General features: G+C 41.6%; 1 protein-coding gene across 1 annotated transcript in view; it reads left to right on the forward strand.

Annotated features, from left to right (window-relative positions):
- FER1L6 (fer-1 like family member 6) overlaps positions 1-15,786 on the forward strand; it is a gene marked incomplete at its 5' end in the record, with an annotated part of 40,876 nt that extends 25,090 nt beyond the window's left edge. Inside the window, 8 exons of the mRNA XM_035903432.1 lie at positions 343-503; positions 2,863-3,005; positions 3,556-3,644; positions 5,667-5,765; positions 8,136-8,377; positions 8,713-8,876; positions 10,985-11,085; positions 15,606-15,786. Coding sequence (XP_035759325.1) covers positions 343-503; positions 2,863-3,005; positions 3,556-3,644; positions 5,667-5,765; positions 8,136-8,377; positions 8,713-8,876; positions 10,985-11,085; positions 15,606-15,786 — 1,180 coding nt within the window. The remainder of the gene's footprint in view (positions 1-342; positions 504-2,862; positions 3,006-3,555; positions 3,645-5,666; positions 5,766-8,135; positions 8,378-8,712; positions 8,877-10,984; positions 11,086-15,605) is intronic.
- Between the last annotated feature and the right edge of the window lie 745 nt (positions 15,787-16,531).

Raw genomic sequence — 16,531 nt, forward strand, 5'->3', positions numbered from 1 at the left:
GGGGAGCGGGAGCAGAGCAGGGCCACTGCCATGGCCTCTCTAACATAGAGGCGAGTCACAAGGCGGGGACGTTGAGCTCCTGGTCTCTGTCCTATGGCTGCACCCTCAAGGACATTTTTCACAAAGATTAATTAATGCAGAGAAAGTCAAACTAAAATACCTCCATTGCCCTGGGGTGGGGCACTAACCTGGGACAGGTGGGTAAGCAGAAGTTTGGCTGAGCAGATGTCAGGGCCACTGACAGCAAAGCAAATCTCTGCATGGGAAGCCCTGATTTGCCAGTATGCTTTGTTGAAGGAAAACCTCACCCATTTGTCTTCAGTATCTGTTCCCTCCTTGCAGAGAAGGGTACAATGCATGGCGAGATGCAACCAAGCCAAGCGAGATCCTCACTAAGCTGTGTAAGGACTACAAGATAAATGGACCCTTCATGCGGCCAGGGGAGATACAAGTAGGAACAAAAGTCTTCAAGGGACAGACAGTCTTCACAGAAGATGAGAACGGTAATGAAGTAGTTAATAATTTTTCAACTGCATTGTAGCAGTACCAAGAGCCTGCCCAAGGTGTAGCTGGGGCTCCATTGTGCTGTGCACTCTAAAGTCAGATTACTGGAACCTATCTCTGCTTTGAAACACTCATATAACTGTGGGGATGAAGGCTGTGTCTATATTAGCTATTGCTATAGCTTAATTGCAGAGAATCTCCAGGGTGAGACAGTTATTGCTGATGTCCTGACATCCCCATGGTAGGTGTTGGGGGATACTTTGGACTAGTTCCTGCCTGATCCCAAGGATGGGATGCCCAGGGTAAGGAAAAGAGGTGTGAGGATGGAGACTTTCAAGAGGGAACAAAAGGAGCTGGTCTTGGAGACAGACATTCATCTTTGAGCAAGTTCTCCTTCGAAGCTACAAAATACAGCTTGCACCTTGACTGGAAGGCTGCTCAGGTAGCACTGTTCAAGGGAGAAGAGTTGATCCATTTTTGGTTTCTTAGCCTGAGAGAGATTTATGACTTGGGTATTGTTGTTTGTTTTCCTCACTGGCAGATGCCTGAGTGAGACTGCCAGCAACAGGATCTCTCAATCAAAACTCTGGTTCACTAAAATGAGCTTCAGACAAACCAACGTCAGACAAGATGATGGAAACCAAAAGCAAGGAAATACAGAACCAGATGGCAAAATCCAAAGTACTTATGTGCACAAGCTTTTCAACATATTATAAAGAAATAGTTCACAGCACACTGTCTTCTGCATGACTCTTGTCCAGACTGCTGTTCTGACAAGTACATCTGGGTCCTTATTTCCTGCTGGGTTCCTGTGCTGACCATCTATAAAAATAACAAAGACCACAGATTTGAGCTATAGAGGAGTACCAAAAGGGGGAGCAATACCATTTCCACTTTACAGGTGGAGAAAATTATACTTGTGGGCCTTACATCCAGCTTTGAACTTCAAGGGAAAGAATAATTTAAGTTTGCTCTAGAAGCACAGAAGTTAGAATAGAATAGAATAGCATAGCATAGCATAGAATAGAATAGAATAGAATAGAATAGAATAGAATAGAATAGTTCAGTTGGAAGGGACCTACAACAAACTTCTAGTCCAACTGCCTGACCACTACTACCAGGTAGTCTAGGACTACCTGTAGCCAATGGGAAGAAATAAGCATTTTCAGAGGGTGAAAACAATCTTTAGAGGGTGAAAACAATCTTTAGAAAGGTGCCTGAGAGAGGGTATGGGTTATCATGGGACAATCTGTCCTTGCTATTGAGGCTGCCTGACTGAGTAGCTCAGGCTAAAGATCTTGCTTTTACTTGGCTAAAATTAGATTAAATACATCACATCTCAAAAACCTTGTCAGTGCACAAGAGGGAACTAGGACTCATCACCACAGGGTCATCCTCCCTCCCTCTCTGAGCCATTAGGAAGGGGTTAGTACCTACTGTTTAAACCCCAAACAAACCTTTTGTCTCCTACCAGCAACTCAGAGATAGCAACACTGCAGGAAAATTGATAACTATTTGCTGACAGAAAGAAGTCTTAACGTTCTTTGCACTTGGGTACCCCTCTCTTAATCTAGGAGACATCCTTCTTCAAAAACCTGGGTTCCTTTTGTGTGGAGCCCACACAGAAAAGGAGGAAAGAGAAGCTCAAGAGCTCAAAAGGCTTTCTCTGCTTTCCAATATCCACCCTACCTTCAATATTAGCATTGGTCCTTCCCTCAGGTGCCATTCTCTGGGGTGTCCCTTCCTCCAGTGGCCAAGCTGAGCTCGTCAGGAGGTGACATGTTCTTGTCTATAGGCTTCAGCCCTCTTCCTCCAAAGTGTGATTCGGTTCTCCAAGGGAGTCTTTGCTGTGGTCATCACAAGGCAAAATGAGGTGTAGATATAACTCCTAGTGCCTATTTACTGTCAGCTCCATCAAAATGAAAGTGTCCTTGTGTTTCATGAACCATAAAAAGCCTCACACTTGCAATTTTCTGTAAAAAGAGTAGCTCACAGGTTTCTTCCCTCTTCCCATTAGAAACTGTTGCTGTAATAATGAAATGATTTTCTGTATTTTATAGATAAATTACTGCCCAAGTGCCAATCTTCTAGTTGCCCTGGTGGGTACCAGTATTTACAAGAATTAAATGCATTTCAAGACCATTCTTTACTTAGCTGGGATACATAAACCCTTCCTTTTAACTCAAGCAGATTTTGAATTACCACCTTTAATAATCAATGGAACATATTACCAAGGGGTACCTTCCTTTTAACTCAAGCAGATTTTTAATAATCTTTAATAATCAATGGAACATATTACCAAGGGGTTCAACATTATAATTATCTCTCTTTGTTCTTTTTGTTTTACTCTTCCTATAGAGGAGCCAGTTGAATCGTATGAACATCTCTCCTTAAAGGTTTTACGTGCTTGGGAAGAAATCCCTGGAGCTGGATACAAACTGGTCCCGGAGCACATTGAGACTCGACCTCTCTACCATAAGGATAAGCCAGGCATGGAACAGGTAGAGCAGCCCAGAGATGGTGGTGCTGGTAGACCCAGGAACAGTTTTCCTTTCCTCCAGTTACTGTGGTTTCTCTTTGTACCTGCCAACTTACCGAGACAGCATCCAAATCTTGTACCATACATGAGACTTTGTACCGTATCAACCTGGAAATTGTTACACATGTATGTATACAGCCAGTTACCTAAATACACAGTAGTCACACAAGGTATGACCGCATATTTTCATTCTTTTAAATGATTTGGTTTATTAAGTTAACACAAACTCCGCTTTTATTTGGACTTTGGTTTTTATATGGATTTTACCTTGAAGTTGCCAATATTTGAGCTCAATTCCAACTTCACCAAATTCCTGAGAGATTGATAAAATAAGTGTGTGAAAAAACCTTACATTGTATAGTAAGTTTATAGATGAAAACATAGTTACAGGATAGTGAGCTGGTTGGTGCTTATAGAGGAAGTGGTGGTTTGGGATGTCAGAACTACATTTAAAACCTTTTAAAGTCTCTCTAAAATAAGGTTACAGATATGTTTATTTCTCTGTTTTCAAGGGTCGTGTACAGATGTGGGTTGACATGTTTCCTAAAGATATGCCTCTGCCAGGACCCCCAGTGGACATTTCACCAAGAAAACCCAAAGGGTAATACTCTACGCTTTCCTCTCAGCACAGTGGCATAAGTCTTCAAAGACTGAATCTTAAGTTTCTGCAAAGAACCATAAAAAGAACTATCACAAAAAGCTTTGGTGATCCTGAGAAAAGTTTTCTAAGGCTCACATGACTTCAAGTCGAAGAACAGCATCTAGTTTCGTCTCCTACATCAAAAAACTCAAAGAACTCTTGGTGATTTTTTTTCACCAAGGGCTATCACACACCTCTTGCAGAAAGATATCCCTCTTTCACATAGAGATTACAGGTGGCTAGAGGCTAGTCCCTTAATAATTCTGATGTTATCATCCACTTGTTGAGCTGAAAGAAGTAATTCTGGTTTCACTGCCTCTTTCAGCTAGATAACTTACTCTTCCCTGGTTGAGATCTTTAATCTGATGCAATAGTATTACACCTATGGTATTTCCAGCACTTTGTTCAAAGCTAAGATCAAGAAACACATAAAGCAGTAACAGATAGAAGAGATGCATTTGGAATAACCTTCCCTCAAATTTCACACAGATACTTATGCTGCTTTATATGCAACACTACACATAGTTCTTCAAGCTAACTGAGTGTTTGTAAATGAAACACAAAAATGCGCAACAGAGTTCTCAGCCCATCCTGTATCAGTTTTATTCCAGTATTTTAGCAAGACCTTTCCTGAGAATTTTATGTCTGAAGCAGCATCAGGTACTATTCCTGTATTGTTTATGTTTGAACAGGAAAAAATGTAATAGAAACTTGTTTCTTTTCCTTTCCTTTTACAAAAGCCAAGATTTGTCAAAAAAAAAGAGTCTATGTAACAATTACTTTCTTCAGACCAGATCTTTCTATAAAGCTCCTTAACAACAAGCATTTTCCAATCCCAAATGGTTTAAAACTAATTATAGCCACAAAACCAAATTGTTGCTGCCACTTTTGTAGTCTAAAAAAGCAGGGAAAAATATTGTCAAAGCATTAATGATGAGAAAGAAAGTAAACATGAAAAGATGAGTGACACATTTTGCTGAGAAATGCACATTCGCTGCAGCGAAACAGGCTCCAGGCTCCATAAGACTTCAAACACTTTATGGAAACATTGCCCGTTGATAATCTTTAATTGAACAAGGAGCTGGCAGAGCATTGCAGATGAAAGTTCCTTCGGCTAGTGCAGAGGCTTGGTTTTCATGGTCAACGTCTTCTTAAGAGCTCCATGACCTAGTATAATCTGGTAACTTTTGGGGCAAACTGTTTCACACCTAAGATTGAGGCTATTTCCAAGACAACAAATGTCAGATCAGAAAAATCATATGTTGGTCTTCTCAAGTATAGTTTGGGATTTTTTTATTTTGCGGTTTATACAATGACTCAAGGTGTACCTAAAGATTTGAGTATCATTTTTTATGTCACCTGCAACATCTACATTTCATTTCAAGCGTCCAGAGCTTTGGATGGCCACCATGACTGTCTGTATGCAGGGAGCAGAGGGGATGGGAAAGCTTTAATTCCTTTTACTGTTGCTTCTAAAGATGATTACAGTTGTTTAAATGAAAATATCTCTAAACAGTGCTTCTCTATCCTTGTAATGCACTGGATTCCACCAAATACAAAGTTTTTAGGCATTTCTTCTGAAAAGCACCTCCCAGGGAGCTCTGGCTTTTATTAGCAAGCTGCTCACTGTTTTGGAGACTGCTCTGATGATGTTCAGATCAACTTTGCCTTGTTTCACTGCAGCATTTTTGTGAAAAGAATTGAGAAGGAACAGGCACATAAAAAGCAAGGAATTTTCCATCCCTCCGAAGCTGGCAGTGACCCCACTGTAGTCCGGCATCCTTCAAGGGCTGGGAGCAGCCGCCATCCCAAACCTATCACTGGATTCTTGTAAACAGAAGAAGGCCAGAGGCTGATGCTATTTTAAGAGTTTTGCACAAATACAACATTTCTCACTTTGTAAAAGCATGATTTGATAGAGGTTTACATTAGTGTCTGACCAGAGCTTGACTGTACACAGGCCTACTTTCTTTTCTTTTTCAGCTATGAGCTGAGGGTAATAATCTGGAATACAGAGGATGTAATTCTAGAAGATGAAAATTTCTTTACGGGGCAAAAATCAAGTGATATCTATGTAAAAGGGTAAGTTCTTGAAGACTTAGTTTTAAAAGAACATGCAATATTTCATTCAGAAATCAGACAAAAAGATTACATTGTGAGAATACCTGATAAGCTATTTCTGTGACCTTGGCACTTTGCTCTGAATGCCTGCCCAATTACTCATCTATATTGGATACTGCTTCTTTCTTCCCCCCCCCCCCCCCCCCCCCCTTTCTGCTCAGGCAGAGATGGCACAAGAAGAGAACCAAGCCCAGTTTAGCAAACAGAGATCAAACACTTACAGAACTTGACCTGTAAAAGCTTACACAGATGCAAAGAGGTTTGGCATAATCAGAGAAAAGGTAATTACAACCACAGCAGGAACAAGAAAGCAGGTGTTTGCCAGGCTATTTCTACTGGAAATATTCTCTAGCCTCACGTGGGGAACGTGTGGGGGTGAATGACCATAGCCATGCTGAGAAAGACATCACATGAGCACTTTCTGCTCCCCATCTCCTTCCTGCTGCAGACAAAACATCTGTCACAGCTTCACAGCTGTTACAGTAAACCATATCACATAAATAAAATGAGAAGAAAGGGCGCGAAAGGAGAGCTTGACACTCAAACCAGCTCTTCCCTGAGATTGTAGCAGGTTACTTGTTAAACTTCCTTGCCTGTTTTGGAGTACTGCTTTGCGCTTTCTGCTTCTGAGCAGGATTTGAATACAAGTACCAGAGAGAGATGGGGTGAAATTATGGCATAAGTGGTGGTAGGAAGTATTGGAAATCTCAGGTGTGAGACTAGTCTTAGATTTCTTGCTGTGTTTCCACCATTAGAGAGTGAGATTAATATGCCAATAGGAATTGTGTCATTGTGGATTCCTGGAAAAATCCAAATTTGTAGAGTGCTAGGCATATAGAAAAATTAATTTCCTTAAAAAGCTGTTGCAAGATTGGCAATGCCCAAATGCAAAGAGCTGGAGCAGGGAGCACTGGGACTGGTGGAGCAGGGAAGGGAGGATGTTTTCCACTTTGCAGGTTCTGAACATAGTAAGAAATCCAAAGTAAGCATAAGGACAGGGCAGTCTGGTGGCAGCTTTTACTCCTCTGTAGGATATATCTACATGCATTTTATCAGGGAAAATTGTTTTAGCTCCAACCAAGATGTGTGGGGCACCAGGAGCGGTCCCACACTTTTGGAGCAGGTGATATTAGCCCAGGCGAAGCACGCACTCGTGCAACCGTGTGGCCCCCAGCGTGCTGCAAGTGCAGCGACTGCACGCACCAGCTGAGCAAACCTCCCCCTGCAGTTCCCTGAGAGCTACTCTGAAATCACTGGTGATCTCACAGATAAATCCAACTTGGAATGAACTAACGTGTTCAGAGCAGTAGCAGAGTAACTCTGAGAGCACAAAATCGAAGAACTAAATAGGGAGTCAGGCTTTGTGCTGAGCTGCGTGATAACATGAGGGCAGCACTACCAATGCCAGAGTGGTCTGACAGGGAAAGCCAGGAGTGGATGACTTCTTGCTTCTGTGCCTTAATGATGAAGACACAAATCTCATTATGTTCAGACAGTGCACATGGCACTGAATCTGCCACCAGGCATGGATTTGCACAGGGGGGCAATGCCATGCTTGGGCTTGTTACTGTTTTTCCCAATTCCTTTTTGAAATGATGGGGCTTGCAGGGGAAAAGCCACTCTTTGGATGCAGCGCAAAAATGCTTATCTTTACTCAAGATGTGATAAATCTTGTTCAGAACTGAAACATACCTAGCTGGATCATTACCTTGGTGGGGCTTTTCAGAAAATAAGATTATGTTTAGGAAAGCTTTGTCCTTTTGTAACGTAGCATTGCACATCAGATGTTGTGCATGCTATAGCAGAAACCAAGAGGAGGTCACAAGAAAAAACAGGGACACAGGTTTATTTATTTATCATATATTTATACACCCCAAACCACAACTGCTAACAGTTTAGACTCTAATACTGAGCGCTGAAATCAGTCTTGAGACATGGACAGAGAGTTTATTAGTGTGGCATAACACGAACACAGGGTGATTAGTAGTGGATAAATGACTGATGCTGTCTTTGCTGGTCCCAAACAAGACAGATGTCCTGGCCAATAGTAAATGGCCAACTGGTATTTTGGGGCCTGATCTAAATAAAACCCATGTTCTCACTCTCAAATTGTGATCATCACTGGCCACTGCTGCAGCCTGTGCCATGGCTTGGAGGTAGCTGAGATCCCCAAGCCAGGGCTGTCACTGCGTGTCGCAGTCCTGAACGGTGTGTTATCTTGTACTGGTTAGGGACGAATTGGTAAGTTATCATGCCTGCAACCAGATAACGACAACCACAACTCCAGCTCCCCTGGTGACAGCAGTGTATTCCACTATGTGCTTGCCATAGGTGGATAAAGGGCCTGGAAGAGGACAAGCAGGAGACAGACGTTCATTACAACTCCTTGACAGGAGAGGGCAACTTCAACTGGCGCTTTGTGTTCCCATTCCACTATCTCCCAGCAGAGAAACAAATGGTGGTTAGTAAAAGAGAAAACATATTTTCCTTGGAAAAGACAGAGCGCAAAATACCCGCTGAACTGGTGCTTCAGGTGTGGGACTTTGAAAGACTCTCTTCAGATGATTTCTTGGGTAAGTATGCAATGGTTCTGTCTGAAATTCAGCTGAGATCTTGCCAGACCTGTATTTTATAGAGGTATGTACAAAGAGCTGTTTGAAACCCAACCTTTGCTTATCTTTCTCTGAAGTACCGCATTGCAAACTTACAAATTTCTTGGAGAGGGAATAATTAGGAACTCAGATGAGACAATGCCAGGGCAATAGAAATTAATGGCTTATAGTAGAGAGAGATCCCCACCTATGAAGCTTGGGCCCAAGCTGCTGCATTGCTCCATGTATCTGGAAGCTGCCGTATAAATGTGTTTATATCTGATCTCTGAGTGTTGCCACATTACTTCTCCCTCCAGGCACTCTTGAGTTGAACCTGAACGGGTTCCCTCGAGCAGCAAAGACAGCCAAGAGATGTGACCTAGGCACGACTGTGACAGCAAATGAAGAAAACAAGATCTCCATATTTCAGCAGAAGCGTGTCAGAGGCTGGTGGCCTTTCACCAAGGCTGGGGAGCTCACGGTAGGCAGCTCACTACAGACGAACATCTTTTCTCTGGGGCTGATTTGCTCTGCTGAGATCCTGAGACAGACAGACGTTAATTTTGGATATGGCTTCTGAAGAACAGCCACCAATGGCAATGCATAGGTCTCCTCCAAATGCTTCAGTGGTGCCCCATAGACTTGGTTCAGATAATCCCAGGCAACCAGAGCACTCTGAACTTTTTCTTTGCTTTCTTCCACTTTTGTCTCCCAGCACACTGGATGGCTAGAGTGGAAAATCAGGTGTTTCCAGCCAACTTTATGTCAGCTGAGAAAATCTTGGGAGGAATCTCACCTGCTTGTTTATTTCTTTTCTATTTATTTCTGACATTAACCAGGGCAAAGGAACTGATTTTGGAGTCTACCATTATTCTCCTTGCTAGTGACACATCTCAAGTAGAAAGAGCACAATCCCCTCTTCCTGTGGACGTGTGCTCACTAAGACAATATCTTTTTGATTTAGTGGCAGGATACAATTGGTATAAAGGAATGCAAAGCACAGTGACAGCTTTCCCCACACTCTACAAGACTTGTTATGGTAGAAGTATCATCCTAAGAAAATAAATGCTGCCACACAAATTTTCATTCATCTGGAGCCTCTAGCATAGCAAGGCTTGCAGCAGGGTGTAAATCTCACTCAGTGTGCACGTAGCCATTTATCTCGGAGCTTTCTGCTGCAGCTTCTCTTCATAATGTTGTATTGCTTTCTCTGTATAATCTGGAGCTACAGTGAAATTCTCAGTGTTTAACACAACTTCTCCATTCTCCCTGTCTTTAAGGCTCCTTTGTACTTACATCAGTAAGAGTACATCCTCGGTGTAAATGAAAGACAGCTCTGCTCTTCTGCTTCCTAGGTGGAGTGCATGTATCTAGGCATGATGTACATCCCAATAGTTAACTCTGCACACAGTCTTTGGGGCACATATGCATGAAACAGAGCATGAAGTGGAGTAAACTAGTGAAAGAAAGCCCCAGCTGATGTGCTCAGATGGCCACAGAGCACTTCGGGAGCTTGGACCTGAACCTGGGCATCCCTGAAGCTACCTTCCTGTAGCATAGCCCTCTACAAATCTACCTATTTGGGCCCTTTTTTAGGGGAAATCCCTCCCTATCTAGACTTTCATTGACTCTCCAAAGGTTTTTGTAAACCTTTCCCTTCTTTCATATTTCTGTCCCTTCCAGAAGAATGCTTTAATAAAAAGTGCCATCTTCAAGTTCATTGCCTTCTTCAGATTGAAGGTGACTGTCTTTCCATGGATTTAATGGACCAACTCCACTTGCAAATGCCCTCTTTACCTCCATTTTCTCAACTCTTGTACAATTGATTCTCTTTCTCCCAGTCCACTTTCATCTCCTGATCCCCTTGTCTTCCACATTGATCCCTTTTACCTGCATCCTTCTTTCAGCCCAGTTCTGTGCTGAATCCCAGTCACTGGCCATAAATTAACACTTTAGTTTTTGACATCTGCAAAGGTATGGGGTAGGAAAATAAGAAATACATGAAAAGCCATTTGTCTGCTTTTCATCCACCACAGATTTTATGAAGCTGATTTGATTTACCTACTCTTAATTGTTGCTGGAATCTTTAAATCTCTGTAATTTTCTTTTTTTTTTTTTTTTTTGTTTTTTTTTTTTTTGTTTTTCCTTTGGCCTCATTAAATCTATAGTGGAGATAGTATGGAAGACCATACCTTGCTGAATTTCCCCCCAGTGATGGACTGCATCTCGTCCAAACCAGCAGCACAGCTTCCAGCTTAGCTGTTGAGCTCTGCTGGGATGCGTGCTAGATAGAAGACAGGTCTGCCCGGATGAATTATGTTGTAACTTAGGAAGCAGAAAAAATATTTATGGATCTGGAAGAAAACATACTACCTCTCTTTCCTCATGGTCCCTGAGCATAAGTCATGAATTCAGTGCTGGAGTTTTCCTTTGTGCTTTCTCTTTTTCTGTAAAGACTTTATCTTATTTTCTTTAATCAAATTCCTTCACCCTCATCTGGTTTCATAATTTCTCCACAAGATGAATCCTGCTGTGATTTAATTATAATAACCCAGGACTGGATGCTTACGTATCGTCTCTCTGATCCAGGGCAAAGTGGAAGCTGAGTTTCACTTAGTCACAGCAGAAGAAGCAGAGAAGAACCCAGTAGGCAAAGCTCGAAAGGAGCCTGAGCCCTTGGAAAAACCCAAGTAAGTAGGAGCATATTTATTAAACAAGCAAAAAAAAGCAGGAGACAGGGAAGAGCAGGTCTCCTTGCTCCTCTCCTGGTTTTTCTCCTCTTTTCTGCTGTAACCTTGAGCAAGCCATTTGGCCAGCTTGTGCATCACTGGGCTCCCTCGTGATGAGGCTGGCTGCTGGCAGTTGTAGCTGGCAGCACCTTCCAGGTTAGCTGAAATGCCTTCTTCTGGAAGCTGAAATAAATCTGCCCATTGTCCTCAAGTATAGTTCACACATGGGCTCATTCCCTAGCTGACCTGGCACATGATAACCTCTTAAACCATCATAACTTATGCATTATACTTACTATATTAAGAGGGTAACTATAAGCCATTAATGTTTAAGTGTTTTAAAATTACTATATGAGCCGTCAGTGCACACAGGTGGCTGAGAAGCCCAATGGCATCCTGGGTTGTATCAGAAATAGTGTGGCCAGCAGGACTAGGGAAGTCTCCCTGTACCTGGCACTGGTGAGTCAGCACCTCGAATACTGTTTGGTTCTGGGCCCCTCACTACAAGAAGGACATTGAGGCACTGGAGCGTGTCCAGAGAAGGGCAGCAAAGCTGGTGAGGGATATGGAGCACAAGCCTGATGAGGAGCAGCTGAGGGAACTGGGGTTGTTTAGTCTGGAGAAGAGGAGGCTGAGGGGAGACCTTATCGCCCTCTACAACTGCCTGAAAGGAGGCTGTAGCAAGGTGGGTATTGGTCTCTTCTCCCAGGTAATGGGTGATAGGATGAGTGGAAATGGCGTCAAGTTGCACTGGGGGAGGTTTAGGCTGAATATTAGAAAAAATTATTTCACCAAAAAGGCTGTCAAGAATTGAACAGGCTGCCCAGGGAAGTGGTTGAGTCACGATCAGGTGACTTCAGGTATTTAAAAGGCTTGTAGACATGGCTCTTGGGGACATGGTTTAGTGATGGACTTGGTAGTGTTAGGTTTACAGCTGGACTCAATTACCCTAAGGGTCTTTTTCAACCTAAATGATTCTGTGGTTCTATGATTCTAAGAATTACCTGCACAGATTTAAAAGTGTCTTAGTTGCTACATATCTATGGAAAACTGACCTCTGCATGCATCTAGTTATTTTTGCATAGATTAATCACTTGCAGATAAAGGCATATAAAACAGGAAATTCAGGTCATACAGGAATGATACAACTTTAACAAATCTATCTCTAATTTTTTTGTACTTCATAATCAAAGAATGACGATGCTTATTTTTCATCATAAGAGTTTTTAATGAGGACATTTTAAGTGCCTAACAAAGGCAGATGATCTAGAAGGAGCATTTTATCTTTCAGTATTTGTCACAATAAAAAAATATCAGCTGAGATTTTTGCATTCAGAAAAATGTTCTTCTAATTTACTTTGGCTCAAGTACTTAGTTCTACTCAAGTAATGAGCTAGATTAAAAAAAAAAAAGAGAGAGACGGAAATTGATGTTATATTTCCTGTTACCAAAGCTTCTAAAAATCAATTGTTAATCATAATGATAATCATTGCACATTTTGGTTTTTTTGTTTGTTTGTTTGATATATATCTCAGGATAAACATGAAAAAGGAGAAAACAGCGTAAAGGTGGAATTCCCAATACCCCTACAAAGGGTATAAATTTTGCCTGAAAATCAGAGGTATCAGAGACTTGTTGAAAATTAGCCTTGGAAAGACTTTAATCAATCATTTCACCCGACATAGTTACCCCAAGGAAGGATGATCTATGCCTGACAGTTGCCTGTCTGAAAGATTCCCAGTAATGGAAACTAAAGCACTGTCCTACAGAGAAGAGAGGACTGGGATAGCTCTGAAATACATCTGGTGGGAAGCAATCAGCCTAGGTGGATATAAGAGGGAGTGTAGTGCGTAATAGAAAGATTACATGTCCAGAAGGTTGTCACCAGGATGCATGAAGGCACCCTCTCATTTTCCTCTCACTTTTTCAGGCCCAGTCTATGCACCCCAGGAAGCCTGGGGTTTTCATGTCAAGGGCATTTTATCTGCAAATGTATTGTTGAACCAAAAGGTTGTCACTAGCCTGGTGGCCCCTTCTCTGCTGCACAGACAGCCTGGAGGTGTTTTGACCTGGAAGCCACAAAATCAGTGTGTTCCTCCAGAGTACTGAGTAATCAGAGAGGCTCCACATGTAGGTTTTTATGATGAAATACACAACCAACACATCTCAACCCAGTTCCACTCTTAATTGAGATGTATGCCTCAATTAAATTGAAATTAGGGTGGGGCTAGTCTCACTTGACATTACCCATCTCAGAAACAAGCCATTCAGGCTCCTTTTGTAGCTGCCCTTGTACAGGTGGGCAAGTCATCCCATTTACCTAACACACCTGTCTTAAGATGGAAGCTGGGGAAAGAAATGAATCATCCTCCAGAAGATCCTTCCTCTCCACATGCAGACAGCCCATGTGACTGACCAGGCTAGGCATCTGAGTTTTGAAGTTAGGCAACATAAATCCTAAGGTTACTAAAGCAATATCAGCATGTGGATAGTAAATACTATTTTAGGTAGGCACTCACTGGAAAGAAAATAACCTCATAGTTGAAGACATTGCATGCCTCGATTCCATCAAGCTGGCATTAAAGTTTACCAGCTCAGTACCCCCAGGTGATGGAATATGTAGTTTATACATGCAGAGTAGTCAAAATTGACTGAGAAAGAAAAGATAACTGTTTCTGCACTTCAAATGAGTTCTCTTCAGGAAGAAGTGGACCTCAAAGAGCTTTGTGTCAGGACCTCCATATCTCTATGCCAGTACTGTAGGTTCACTTTTTTTTTTTGCTAATCATGTAAGCTCACACAGAGAAGTAGAGAAATGTTCAGATTGTTTTGCAGAATTACATTTTTAAATTAAGAAATAAAATCATTTCCAAGCCAAGATTATCTTCTAGGAGCTACTAGACAGTAGCAGACTCCTTAATGTACCAGAGCAAATTTGGACAAAGATTAAATGTCTGGGAACTAAAAAGAAACATGCAAATGAGAAATAAGGTGTAGTGAGTGTAATTTACCACTGGCCAAAGCACCATGAGGTTATCCATCCCTCCATCTCTGCCAGTCAAGACAGGATGCTTCTCCAGATGCACTCCATTATAACAAATATGCTGCTGTAACAGGTACCGAATTCTATTGCCTACATTGCAAAGAAAACAAATGAAATGAGCAACAGTCTGGCTTTTTCCCCCTGTCTTTAATTGTTACGAAAAGCCCTTAAGCAGTTGGAACATGCAGGCTGATGGTTTTGTTACTCAAGTCTGTGATTCAGTAACTTTAGCATATCAATTTTTCAATAATTCCTTTTAACCTGAAAGGTTATTTGTTGATTTATTTCTGACTCTTTTCTACCTCAGAATAAAACACAGTCTTTAATTAAAAGATATTCAGACTTTCTGTTACATTGGCATTCACTTCCACATGCCGAATGATGAATTCTTCAGATGACCAAGACATTGCCTCAATTCTTTAAACAGCTTTCTGGAGTGAGAAATGGCCATTGCTTTTTGTGACCCTCAGTCTCAATTTCATTCTCCTTACTGCTGTACCATCTGCACAATTACAGTGGTATTGGATAAGAAAGACAACCTGCACCAAATTTGGCAGGTGTTAATGTTGCTCCACACTTGTCAAGTCATCCCATCATACAAAGCTGACAGATGTTGCCTCAGCTCATCACAGGGGCAGGGCTGTTGAAGTCCTCCCAAGGTGACCTCCCAAGTTGTGGGGCGTGCCAGAGGAGAAAATGCACCATCATTTTTCCTAAGAACATTGTTTTCCTTTCTGTATGCAGCCAGTTTTAATGTACAGTGTGAAGAAACTCCTGGTTATGGAGGAGAATATGACATGGGGCAACATTTGGAAAAAACTTAGGGTTGTGGAGTGCAGATATTCTCCACCAGAAGAATGTAGCTTTTCTTTATATACCCAGGGAAACTACCTAGATTTCGGGTTTTATCTCGTCTCCTGTTTTCAGGAGGCCTGTTTTAAATTTCCTTTTGAAAATACTGTATTTTGGGCTGTATGCCAGGCCTGAGCTTGCTCTGACTGTTATGGCACCATGACTATCACTGAGCAATCAAATTTTTTTGTAGTGGCTCATTACTTCTTTTGCAATGCTAAATTCCTTGCAATGATTGGAAAGCTTTTGTACTCACGTTCAAGATGTCTGCATTTCTTCTTAGGACTTGCCATCATCTTGTCTGTAATTTTGAACACCATATCTTGCCTTAAATTGGAGTAGTTATGAAGTGTGAACAGGAATTTCATTCTGAGTAGTATGTGGAGTTTGGGCTCGGGGACGGATGGAAGAAGAGTGACCCAATAATAGGTGAAAGTTGTGGGAGTTCTCTCTAAACTCTTTAGTGGGTTCCCAGGAGTTAAAGTTCTTTTTTAGACTCAAATATGTATTTTGCCATGAGGTAGCATTGAGAATAGCTGGATCTGCCTTTACAAAAGTTTTTCTCTCTTTCTTTCTTCCTCTTTAGCCGACCAGACACATCCTTCTCTTGGTTCGTAAATCCTTTCAAGTGTTTGTACCACCTGATCTGGAGAAATTACAAGAAGTACATCATCATCGGCATCATTCTGCTTATTCTCATTGTCTTCCTGGTGCTCTTCATCTACACGCTGCCAGGTGCGATCAGCCACAGGATAGTTGTAGGATGAGCATAGATTATGGCTCTCATTGTAACCAATCGTAGATGAACACTTCAGTTAAAAGTCAGGCATACAGAATCAATCAACCTGAAACTCATCTCTTTCCTTGTAAAAAGAAAACATAACCATTCGTATCAGGAAACTGGAGCTCTCTTAGAATATTTTAATGTCTTCTTTGGCTGCTCATTCAGACCCAGCCTTAATGTGAGTTTTCATTAACATACTGCTGCAGCTTTATTGAGAATGGAGGTTCGATTCTGCATCTAAAATTGAGTTTGAAAGTAAATTCCTTAATGCTATGCAGAAACTAATGTCAGTCAAGTATTTATTACTACAAATTATTGAATATTAAGAGCAAAATCTGTACACAAAAAAAAATGTATAGTTCAGCCTTTGCATAGTTCTGTAATTAATTATTTGAACAATTTTCCAATGACCTTATAATGGCATGATTATTTTGAGATAAAAGGTTTATTAAAAAAAATATCTAAAGTTAAAATATCTCATTTGGTGTCACGTGCAGAATTCATCCTGCACCTCTCAATAGGAGCTCTGTGCTCTATAAAGATGCCTCACACACTTACAAATGACGTAAGTGGCAGCAGCAGGGGGAGGTAGAAGCAGAGATGGAAAGAACTTTTTTTGGATGAAGTTTGAAAGTGCTGGAGGTTGCTGGAGGAGGGGGATCAGGAAGATGAAGACTCAGCCACAGGCACTGTGATAGGAAATGATTCTTGTAAGGGCAAGGGAACAA

The sequence above is a fragment of the Egretta garzetta genome, unplaced genomic scaffold (genome assembly GCF_000687185.1).
Source record: "Egretta garzetta isolate BGI_Z169 unplaced genomic scaffold, ASM68718v1 scaffold50, whole genome shotgun sequence".
Lineage (NCBI taxonomy): Eukaryota > Metazoa > Chordata > Aves > Pelecaniformes > Ardeidae > Egretta > Egretta garzetta.